At 44.6% G+C, this 12,758-nt stretch overlaps 1 protein-coding gene across 3 annotated transcripts in view; it reads left to right on the forward strand.

Moving 5' to 3' along the window:
- Positions 1–11,739, forward strand: part of LOC134966441 (myb-related transcription factor, partner of profilin-like) — a 91,138-nt gene extending 79,399 nt beyond the window's left edge. For all 3 annotated transcript variants that reach the window (XM_063943192.1, XM_063943193.1, XM_063943194.1), the window contains 2 exons: positions 7,089–7,568; positions 9,584–11,739. In XM_063943192.1, coding sequence (XP_063799262.1) covers positions 7,089–7,568; positions 9,584–10,209 — 1,106 coding nt within the window. In that variant the 3' untranslated portion in view covers positions 10,210–11,739. The remainder of the gene's footprint in view (positions 1–7,088; positions 7,569–9,583) is intronic.
- The last annotated feature ends 1,019 nt before the right edge of the window (positions 11,740–12,758 follow it).

A 12,758-nucleotide genomic window follows, 5' to 3' on the forward strand; every position in this document is an offset into this window, starting at 1 on the left:
ATGATGATCTGATTCATATGAAAAGATGTCACTACTTTAGGCAAAAATTAGGATTTGTTCCCAAGATTACTTTATCTGGCATAATATTCAAATAGGGCTCCTCTACCCACGAGGCATGTAACTCACTCACTCTTCTCGTTGAGGTAATTGCCACAAGAAAGACTATTTTCCAAGACAAAAACTTCAAAGAGTTTCCTGTAAGGGTTCAAATGGTGGTTCTGTCAACGCATTTAAGACTAGATTCAGATCCCAGAGAGCCACCAGAGATCGGATGTATGGATGAATTCTCTTGATTGCCAGGCAAAATCTCCTTATTAGCTTTTTGTTTGCCAGTTTCCTGTCCAATAGAACACTTAGAGCTGCCATTTGACTCTTGATTGTCGCGAACGCAACCCCTGGGGAAACCCAGTTTGTAAAAATGCAAAACTTATGGTGCACTGGACTCCATAACACTTTCATCCGATCCCCTCCAAGAAATTAATATTCTCCACACTTTATAGTACGCCTTTGAAAAAACTTTTTTCCTTGCTTAAGGATTTCAATCACTTGATCTGACAAACCCTTACACTGCAGGATATTCCACTCAATCTCCATGCACTCAAATGCAGTGCTTGAGGTTCTGGATGGCATACTGGACCTTGGTGTTACAGATCTGGCTTCACTGGTAAAATCCAGGACTCCTGCATCATCAGCTTTTTGGCTGTGTCAAACCACGCTCTCCTCGGCCAGTAAGGAAGAATCCCGATCACTTCTACTTGATCTTCCATTATTTTCTTTAGAACCCTTGTTATCATCGAGAATGGATGGAAAATATACCCCAACTGGCATCTCCATTGAACTGAAAGTGCATCTAGGGCCTTGGCTTTGGGATGATAGTATCTGGAAAAGAAGTTCTTCACCTTTCTGTTGCTACTTGATGCCATCAGATCTATATCAGGTTGCTCGAACTGGTCTACCAGTTGATGAAAAACATTGTTGTTTAATTCCCATCTCCAGGAAGAATCTTTCTGGCTCAAGTAGTCTGCTACTAAGTTCTCCTTCCCGGGCACATACAATGCTGTTAAAGATTTTAAGTTCTCTTCGGGCCAAGTCATAGTACTTGCTGTTATCTGCATCAAGGAGCTGCTCCTCATGCCTCCTTGATGATTCAAGTGAGCCCATACAGCCACATTGTTGGAAAAGATTCTGAGATGCATTCCACCGACCTGATCTTGGAAAGAAACAATCGCCTTCCAGACCGCCGTTGCTTCTCTTAAATTTGAAGACATCAGACCTTCTTTTCTGGAGCAGCTCCCTTGTTTGACTTCTCCTGCAATATGAGCTCCCCATCCTATAGCGCTTGTGTCTGTTGACATCACTACAAACTGGGGTTGATCGAGACATGTTGCTCTGTTTCTCAAATCTTTGCTCATCAACCAGGCCAAATAATTTTCCGTCTTTCGATTTAATGTTACTAAGCTTCCAACGGGTAGCCTTGCCAGGCATGCTCATCATATTCCATTGAAGAGCTCTCATTTACCACTGGGCCCAAGGAACTACGCCTATCGTGGATAACATCATACTCGGAAGACGAAGGCCCATTCTCAAATGAAACCTTTTCCCTTTCACCAAATATGCTGATAGACACCGAATCTTTGTACATCTTTCTTCTGAAATGGAAACCTTGTATTCCTGCGTAGCTATCTCCGGTTCCAAAAACTGCAACTGTGTTACTGGAAGTAGATGACTCTTCTCCCAATTCAGGATCCATCCATGACTTTGTAGGAACTGAATTGTATACTCCAAACTTGCCTTTACGATCTCTTCTGTTTTTCCAGAAATCAGAATGTGGTCCAAATATGCCCTGATTTCTATGCCCCATTGTCGAAGGCATGCTAACAACATTATTAGCACCTTGCTAAATACCCTTGGAGATGATGTCAGTCCGAATGGGAGGCAAGTAAATTGAAAATTACTGCTCTGGATGCATAATCTTAGATATTTTCTGCTTCCTTGACTTATAGGAACATAAAAATATGTGTCTTTCAAATCGATTGAAGCCATAAAATCTTCTTTCTTTAGCCCTGCCAGGATTGATTTCAATGTCTCCATCCGAAATTTCTTTACCTTGATATGGCTGTTTAAATCCCTAAGGTCCAGGATCCTGAATCCTCCTAAACTTTTTTCCACCAAGAAAAGATGTGAATAAAAACCTTTCTTTCTCTGCTCCAAAGGAACTGACTCTATCGCCTGAAACCTTATCAATTTCTCCAGACTGGCTTCCAGAGCATTGATCTGGGTTTCTGATCTTGGTAGATTTGACGCCACAAATCTGCTCCTTTCTGGAAGTGGTAAAAATTCTAGATGATATCCATTGTGTATTAAATCCAGCACACGTCTGCTTTGACCGAAACATTCTATTCTTTGATGAAAAGAGAAAGTCTTGCTCCCAACACAGGAGGACTGTCACAGTCAGGGCCATCTTAACAGCAGTGTAGGCCCCTGGGCACAGCAATGCACTGGGCACCCTACCCATCCTCCAGTGGTAGGGGTGGGCGGTGCTATCAGCGGCAGCTTTGAGGTCCCGCCGGCGGTAGGAGGTGTTCTATCTTCCACTCAGCCTGTAGGACTTGGAGCAGTAATTTCTTACAATTACTCCTTTACTACACAGATGGGGCTAAACTGTAGAGGGGGCATTGGGCTTAATGAAGAAGCCCTGGTACATGACTTCCAAGGTGGTAGGGGGTGTTTAATACGTATGGGAGGGGTGGATAGTGGGGTGGGCTTAATATTTATAATTTTCCGGTGGGAGGGCAGCTTGCTTGACTGCAGATATCTCAAGTTCCTGAAAATATATTTCTTAGCTTTGAATGGGATACAAAACTAGTGACTCCCACCTTTCAGAAGGTTCTGGGGACTTGGGGATCAGAGTTCAGGAGCCAGAGCAATTCACCAATGAAAATCTAAAACTGAATATTTGGCAGAACCCTAGATATCTGGCTGGGAAGAGCAATTAATAGGCTTGGATGGGGACCACTGATTTCAAGTCAGATATCTCCGGTTCCCCAGGGCAGATTTTCAAAAATCTGGTACCCCTGGAAAGAGAGGACCCTCAGCTATCGGCCTAGGTCCCTTATACTCCTGGGGCCTTTGGGCAAGAGCCCATTGAGCCCATACAAAAAGACGGCCCTGGTCACAGTCTTTGCTTTTTATCCTTCTTGTATGACTACCGAAAGGACTGTCTAGATGTTCCAGAGGAGTATCTACTGTTGTACTGCCTGCCAGGCCTATATGTTTTAGCTTCTCTGTACTGTTGTCTGGAAGAAGGACGTGCAAAGAATTTCTTATGTCTATCTTGTGGTAGCCTGACTGATTTTCCACCAGTCAATCTGTGTATCATGGCTTCTAATTTAGCCCCAAACAATGGAGACCCCTCAAAGTGTAATGTTGCTAGCTTGTTTTCCACTGCCCACAGTCACAGCCACAATGACCTCCTTGCTCTGACCGCTGACGCCATTGACCTGGCTAAAAAAAGACACCACATCCAACGAAGACTCACACAAAACTCAATAGCCTTCTGCATGATCTCAAGATTCCATATCAAATACTGCTCAGAATATTTTTCCTCGAAATCAGTATGCATAACATTTCTCCATATCCTTAGGGCTTTTGACACTGAAGCAATGGCTACCCCCGCTTTCAGTGATACAGCAACTGAAACATGTAAGCGTTTAAGAGAATTCTCAGTTCTTTTATCCATGGCATCACAGAAAAAAAAAACATCCTCCAAAGGTATAGTTGTTCTGGAGGAAATCTCAGCCACAGCTGCACTCTGGGTACTGTGCACCAATTCGGGAAATGATCATCTCTGACTGGATACATGTGATCTATGCGAGATCATCTTCCTTGATGCTTATCCAAACTTTGCCACTCTTTGGTAATCAATTCCTTCATTACCTTATGTATCGGAAAAACTCTCCCTTGTTTCACTCTATCTTCAAATAACAGATCCTGTTCCTCTGCTGGCTCTACAGATTCTTTATACATTGATAGTTTTATAAATGTTTCTCAGCATACTCTTTACTAGGTCCAAATTAAACATCTTAGATTCTTCTTTTATCTCACCAAACTCCTCACTAGAGATATCATACGATTCATCTTGCGATCATTCGTCAGATGAAATAGCTTCACCAAGCAAACTTGATTGAGAACTTGCTCTTTTAAATCCCTGCATTTCCAGGAAGTCCTCCTTAGAGACAAAGGACTTCTTCATTCATTCCATTAATTCAGCTAATTGATTAGACTGTTTACATGCAGATGATTGATCCTTTTCACAATTCTGACAGACATTCTTATTCTGAGCACCAGAAAATTCTTTATCACATACAGTATTGCACATATCAAATTAAGATGCTTCTTCTTTGCCAGTCTCTTCCTAGAGGCTGCAGTATCAGATTGCACACTGAAAACAACAATAACAGCATACAGTATAACTATCTAAACTTAAAAACGAATAGACAAGTCCATCATAACCAAAGGACTTACGTTCCTAGAGCATTTGTAGGGTTATGGGGGGAAGGTTCGTTCTCCATATTCACCAGAATGCTGAAACAGCTGCCAGTGCATGCTGCTGACTGGCGGCGCCATGTTTAAATAGGCTTCATGCCAAAAAGCGTCCACCGTGCATCCTTGAACGAACCCACACAGCCTCCTGGGCCCATGTGACCCACTGTGCACCATGGGTCCTCCATGATCCCAGAAGCGCTCTGCAACCTGAGGCCGCTTCCTCCAGCTGGCGGAGACTCCGGGAGCAATCGACCGCTGCTTTCCAAAATCCGGAAGTGCGGTGCCGCATCTCTGCTGTCCATACACCCGATCCGGGATGTAGCAGAAACAAAGGCAGGATTCCACTCAAGGGCCACGCTCGCCAGACGATACCAGCATACTTGGGCAGGATTCTATACAAGGCCACACTCCCATATGCTGTCAGCTTTCCCCGGGGCTCCTATCCTGGAGGCAAGTCCTATAAAAAACAAACAAACGTCCCTACTCTGCCTAAGCTATGAGAGACAGGAAAAAGCCAGAGAGGAAAGGGAGGAGTGAGCCTATGTACCCTCAGGTGGGCTGTCCCTGAAAAAACATCCTGTATAAATTAGGGGAGGGGGATGTATCCCCATTGTTAGGGCTGACATGGGTGAGCGTAGAAGAAAAATGTGTTTATTTATGACAGATGTTTATGTTGAGGTGTTGTTTAGATGGGAAGGAGCTTAAGAACTTGCAGATGGCAGTAGCAAGTGTTTATTTTTTACCCATATTTTACTACTTCTATATAAACAATTATTTAACAATTCCTCTGGAGTTCACTCTCTTGCCAAGTCAGACATGCCTCCAGTCTTGCCAGGTTTAAATAGTATTTTCGGGGGCTATCCGCAAACTTACGTTATCCTCTGCATGTAGCTAGCGAGGAACCACAGAAAATATTGAAGATGTCTGCTGTGGTCCCTTGTTGTCACTCACAAAAGCAGCCCACATGTTACATGTGTTGTCAGCATACCGCGCATGCACAGTAGCACTGAAGAAGTGAAGGAATCCCATTACCGATCCTTACACTTCTACAAGACCACGGGGATGGGCTGCTTTCAGAGCCCTCATCCTGTACCTGAAGGTGTTTGCTTTACCTGTAATAACAAAACAAAAAAACTTTCAGTAGGTAATAAAAAGGTGGTCTGACTTGTCCAGAGTATGGATGCTACTATACATTTTGTATCCGCTTGTGACTTTAGGTGAGTACCAGTAGCTTTTTCATAGAATAAAATCACTGCTTCCATCCCTTTTTACGCACAATTCAGTTTTCGTAAAGGTATTGAACATTCAAACCCTTCTCTGTTACCTTCTATCTACACCTTCTTTATCTTACTCCTCTGTCCCAACTTCAAATACTGTATATCCCTATGCTCCCCATCAGTCCTCACATACATTCATATTCTAAGCATCATCACTGCTCTCTTAAGGGTTTATTTACTAAAGGGTAGTTTGTTAAAGCTGCCGATGATTGATAGCTTTGACCGATTTAAAATGGCAACAGTCCATCAACTAGTCTGATCAACAACTGCTTTGATAAACCACCCATTTTTAAATATACCCCTAAGTCCCCCTCTCCATTCCATTGTACTCCTCAAAGTTCCCCAGTCAGCATTTTGCTTTCATCATCACAGCTCCACAAAATGCAGGCCCAGCAGGTTTCCTCACCCATTACTTCTCCCACATCATGGTTCTCTTACACCAACCCACCATTCTCTCACTCCACCTCCAAGCGACCAGGCAGTGTATTTAACATTATACTGTATCCAGGGTCGGACTGGCCTACAGGGGTACAGAGGAAACCACCGGTGGGCCCCACTGCCTGAGGGCCCACTCCGTCCTCTAGGGATCAGGTTCCAGACTGTGCACTTGTATTATACATGGTAGAAATGTTGCATTACACTGCAGTAAACTATTGTGTTTTTCAAGCTTCTGTGGAGGCTGACCACACACCCTTTGTAGGCTGGCCACACCCCTAAGTCTAGGCCCCTATCATTGCATTCCCCTGGTGGGCCCTTCATGCCCCAGTCCGACACTGACTGTACCAGCAGTACACTAAGGTGAATAGGTCTACTGGAGCCAGGAGTGTGCCTTCTGATGGACCCCTCCAACCACCATGGAAACTCTTCCAAAAAGCAGTAATATATTTTATTTTGTAACATGTTTGATCCAGTTGGGTGCAGAAAGGAGGAGGGATACTAATTACCCGCGCCAGGTCTTATGGAGAGGTCCAGGTCCCCGCCCACCCTTTCTTGGCATCAGCAGCTGCATCTTTTCTCCTCAGCCCAGCACACGCTGCTGTGTGCTGGATTGCAGTGTGGCCAGGGATGCGCTTAAAAATACATTTTTTCTTTATTTTTCTCTAAGAGTACATGGCCACGCCTCCTGTGATTAGGCCATGCCCCCTGAAAAGTACCTGGGCCCAGCCAAGCTCTCTACTGCCCTGGGTTCAGTGCTCTACGTCCATTTAAATTTAAGTTATGTTCACGGTTCTGGTTCATGTATTAGTCTTATTTCTTATTTTACAGCAAAAAGAACTGTCACACCGATCACTGACAACACAGAAGAGAAGGATCAAAGTATGTTTCAAAGTGGCATCAGTGTATGTACGACAATCCAAACACCTAAGAAGAGAAAGGAACGGTTTACTGACCCCGAGCTCCATATACTTGTTGACACAATTCTAGCCCACGCTGAGCAATTGTTTGGACGTAAATCTCTTAATGCCTCGGGGAAAGCTGCCCTCTGGGATATAGTAGTGAAAAAAGTCAATGAAGTAGCCGGAATGAAGCGCACAGTTGTAGAATGCAAGAAGAGATGGCATGACTACAAAAGGAAAGTCCAGCAATGTATCGATAAAAGAAAACTGCAGGTTCCCTTGCCCGGCAAGATGGAGTCACTAGAAGATTATCTGTCCAAAAGACAGATAAATGTAGCTATGTTCTTTAAAATGGATGCAGAAGGGACAGGTGCAATTCAAGTATCTGATGACTCTTCAACTGATGACGGTAAATATACTGTATTACCAATCTCTACAATATACGGTTTTGTTCTCTTTTTTTTAAATATAAGGAACAACAATGACTTTTGCTACACAAGAGTGACATCTCTCTGCGATCACCAGGCATTGCCTAAAGCTGGCATGTGGGGCTTCATTCAAATGAAAGGAACCTGCTTAACTGCCCACGCTCCTCTTTAAGTCTAAGCCAATATTAATATATTTACTGACTAATTTAAGTTTGATATTTGCATATTATACTAGGCTACATATGATGTCCCTTTTTTTATTTTTAAGACCCTAGGGGACCAATATCTATTTAAAAATGTGCCAACCTACAACAAAGAAAGTGCGAGGACCTATTTGGTACACTCCCAGTCACTACTATTAATTGCAGCACACTACTCCTATGGTAATATGCACAATCTATCAGCCCCATTGGGGCATCACTATGCATGCCCCAGCCCTGCCCATACTTAAAAGTGCAACGGCTGGATACAATGGAGTCATAGATTGCCGGAGGTGCGGGATGCTGGCCGATCTCAGACATTTTTTTAAAGGAGCAAACACTTACAAGGCATGGTTTACCTTGTAAGCAGTGGTGGCTCCAGAGGTGGGGGGCCAGCTGATCTCGGATGTTTTTTTAAAGGGTCAAACACTTACGCAGTGGTGGCTCCAGAGGGGCTGCAGCGCAGTCCAAAGTTCAAATAGGGGGGCCACACCTACTGCCAGTGAGTTTGGGATGGCAGTTGGTGTGTCTCCCCTATTTGAACTTTGGACTGCGCTGCAGCCCCTCTGGAGCCACCACTGCGTAAGTGTTTGACCCTTTAAAAAAACATCCGAGATCAGCTGGCACCCCGTACCTCCGGCAATCTTGGACTTCATTACATCCCGCTGCAGGAGTCAAGGGACTGCATCACAAGATTTGCTATGGAGCAATTCACCGTTGGGCTCCTTCTATACTTTTTTTTTTTTACAGATCTTAGTTGTACTAATACAACTTTCATCCTGAATGTGTGAAGCAGTGACTTTGATTTATGTTTACACTATTCTGGCATTAAAGCTTTATATTAATTATATGTATCACCTGCACAGTTATTTATTTACCTAAGGCTTGATTAAGATGTGGATGGAGCTGCTATAACTGCTGCTTACATGGAAGCAGCAGTGATAGCACAAATATGTTAGTGCAGCAGGAGGCATCACACCTCCTGCTTGCATTAGTGATCCAAGCTGCATCCTAGGATGCAGTATCGGGTCACCTGCGGCACCATCACCCAGCTGCGTGACCCATGGCTCCTGCAGATACAACAAAGAGACCAGGAAATCTCCATCTTCCTTGGAGATCCCGGCCTTGTCACATCCCCACCCCCAAACGGCAGTAACCTGTCAACCACTAACAGTCTGCTGCTGATCTGCATTTCACTTCACAGCCCCATACTGCACATCCATAGAGACCTGAATCGGGCACCTGATGCCTAAAATACATAACTTTTTGGAATGACGCAGACTTGGCGTGTAATTCCCACTCAAAAGCTGCTTTTAAAATTTGCTGTTCCACAGTAGTCATACAAAGAAGGCTGGTCCCTGGTGATGGGTTCAGAGATAGGAAACAGACTCAGAGAAGGCCCAAAAGGCCTTACCACGCAGACCAGTGCATATAGTGCAGAAGGAAAGCTCTATGTTAAAGAATTAAATTCTACTAAGCAGCCCCCTGAGCTACTGTTGCACTGGAAAAAGTGCTGGTGGAGCCTAAGGCCAATTTGCCCCAGAATGGCTGTAACAATTACAAACATGTTCATGTGCACTGATGATGTAAGTAAGGCACCTGGCTAGAGTGAATGTGATCTAATTACTAAGGCAGTTTATCCAATATGGAACTCTGCACAATTCGGAGGCAATAGTCCCCATAGAAGTCTCTGTTTCTTTGATTATATTAAGCCTCCTTGCTAGAACATTTGAAGTGCTGCTCAAGATTATTATGTCATTATCTATATCTTTTATTTGATAACTTTTGTGTTCCAGGGGATTGTGCTTCTTCAAGTCACAATGTAGTGACCCCCTCTACTCATATTCATTCTGAAGATGAGTTTATTGGTCAGACGGAAAAACAGTCACTTTCAGCATGCTCAGTCAAGAACAGTCCTCAGGATGGATCCATCTCACAGTCCAACAAAGCAAAGGTATCAGGGAGATCCATAGATCACAAACCCAGTGAGACTCAGCTTCAATTAACAAACTTAGAAACTAAGTTAGACCAATTAATTACCCAGCAAAAGAATACAAATGAGATTCTTCAAGGCATACGTAGTGGAGTTGTTGCAAGCCTGGACCTGCAGAAGAAGATGAATCGTCTTCTGAAAAGCAACTTTTTGGAGTTGCAAAACTCTATCAGAGCTAGTAAGGAGGCATCAAGCAATCAGAGTAGCATTCTGGAAATCACGCTGAAAGGTCTCCAGGCTAAGATGGATGAGGTCACCAACAGTCTTCAAGCTAAACAACTGCAAGAACTGATGTCCAGCGATGAGTCCGAGTGCTATTCACAAGATATGGGATCTTCTCCATTAGCTGCAAAGACTACACCAGCAAAGAAGAAGAGATGTAATCAACGCCCTTCATCAACTGGTCTAATAAAGAAGAAAAAAATGTAAATGAATGTAATATATAATGATAATAATTTCTCAGCGCTGGTAATGAAGCATAATCTTAAGGTCTGAAAAGTCCTGCCAAGCATGCCTAAAAGTTAGGAAGTACTCCAGTATTCATTTTACATTTGTGTATGATCAAATACTAGGAAATATTATTTTAAACTAGGGTCAAATTTATGTATTTAAAGCAACTTGGCTTTACCTCAAGCATTTGTATCAAGTATATACTTTAGACAAAGGGGCTAATCCAGACCTGATCGCTAGGCTGCGTTTTCGTACAGCGGGAGAACAGGTCTAAACTGCGCATGTGTATGCACCGCAATGTGCAGGCGCATCGCACAGGTACAAAGCGGATCGCCGCTCAGCGATGGGTTTGTGTGAAGGATCCGTTTGCACGGGCGTTAGCAAGGAGATTGACAGGAAGAAGGCGTTTGTGGGTGTCAACTGACCGTTTTCTGAGAGTGTTTGGAAAAACGCAGGCGTGTCCAAGCGTTTGCCGGGAGGGTTCCTGACATCAATTCCGGTCCCAAACAGGCTGAAGTATTCTCAGCGGCTGAGTAAGTCCTGGGCTACTCAGAGACTGCACAATATCTGTTTGTACAGCTCTGCTACACATGCGTTCGCACACTTGCAAAGCGAAAATAAACTCCCCTATGGGCGGCGACTATGCGAACGCAGGACTGCAAAAAAAACCTAGCGAGCGAACAGGTCTTAATTAGCCCCAAAATTATTATAACAACCCTCATAGTGGGTTATGCCCAAGCATTACAAAACAAAACAGGATAAACACCACATAATCCTTCAGTTATTTAAGTGACTGTGTGTAGATCATGTCGGCAGGACCGAATGAGTAGTTAAGGGGGGTACACACGGAGCGATAATCTAAGCAATCTGACTAGATTGCTTAGATTTTCAGCAACATCGCTCCGTGTGTAGCCCCCTCAGCGATAGCGATGCGTGGCCCCGCACAACGCTATCGCTGCTGCTAGATTGGCCTGCATGCAGGCCAATCTAGCGGGTCGCTCACTTCACCCGCTGGGTGAAATGAGCGCCCCCCCCGTCTTCCCCCGCACGCTCAGCACAGATCGCGCTGTGCTGAGCGCCGGGAGAGATGTGTGCTGAGCGGTTCGCTCAGCACACATCTCTCCCAAATCGGGCCGTGAGTACTGGCCTTTAGTCCCTACTTTGGAACATTAAAAAAGAATACTAACTACTTGCTGAGCTAGTTAGAGAGAAGGTGCTGGGGAAGAGGACAAGCTCCATTATATAGCATCTGGGGTAGGGGGTGTAGGGAATTCAAAGTGAAATAGCAAGGGGCAGCAAGGATGTTATATGAATATATTCCCTTGTACAAAAGTAAGCAACAGATAAAAACTGCCTAATCATCATGGATACAGGGGGACATTCTGAGATGATCGTAGCTGTGCTAAATTTAGCACAGCTACGATCATTCACACTGACATGCGGGGGGGACGCCCAGCACAGGGCTATCCCACCCTGCATGTCCGTGCCGGACCCCCCCCCCCCCCCCCGCAGAAGTGCAAAAGCATCGCACAGCGGCGATGCCTTTGCACTTCAAGAGTAGCTCCCGACCAGCGCAGCTTTAGCGTGCTGGCCGGGAGCTACTCATCGCTCCCCGGCCCGCAGCGGCTGCGTGTGACGTCCCGCAGCCGCTGCGGCCCGACCCCCGTTCGGTCCGGACACGCCTGCGTTGGCCGAACCGCGCCCACAAAACGGCAGCCAAATGCCGCCGTTCCGCCCCCCCCCCCCTCGCACAGCGACCGCCTCTGCCTGTCAATCAGGCAGAGGCGGTCGTGCCTTCAGCCATCTGGCATGCGCCGGCGCACTGCGGTGCATGCGCAGTTCTGACCCGATCGCACCACTGCGATAAACTGCAGCGTGTGATTGGGTCAGAATGACCCCCACAATTCAATAATGGTAAATATGACCAGTTGGTAACCTATAGTGCAAAAGTTTTTCAATGCTACACAGCTAAATACAGGTGTCTCCTAATGGCCAATGTATTTATGAGGTGTAATTCCAGACTACAGTATAATCCAGTGATTGCTTAGAACATAGAAAAGTACATTAGAAATGCACATTATAACCGAAATTATGAAAAGAAATAGAATAAACAAGATATCAAAAAGCGTGTTTGGGACTGTAACCCAATGAGAACCTGTTACCTACAAACAGTGGAGGAACCCATTGTGTGGGCTGAAGGTGTATGCTAGGTACCAGTAACATGAACCAGGCACTGTCTGGCTAATATTTAACAGGTACTGCCTGAAAGCACAAAAACATGTTGCTACCATTGGTTGGTGGATAACACATCCACTTCCAATACTGCCTAAAAGGTCACTTAAAGTTTCACCAAACAGAAATAATACACGGAGTATAAATGAAAACAATTATTATAAGATACTACAATGATTAATGGGGTCAATCGCCCATACCCCTTCACTACAGAAACAAGAAAAGGTGGCTGTAGCCACGCTGTAAAGTATAAATAGTAATGATCAATTTAAATGAATCCAAGTAACATTGAGATA

The sequence above is a fragment of the Pseudophryne corroboree genome, chromosome 10 (genome assembly GCF_028390025.1).
Source record: "Pseudophryne corroboree isolate aPseCor3 chromosome 10, aPseCor3.hap2, whole genome shotgun sequence".
Taxonomy (NCBI): domain Eukaryota; kingdom Metazoa; phylum Chordata; class Amphibia; order Anura; family Myobatrachidae; genus Pseudophryne; species Pseudophryne corroboree.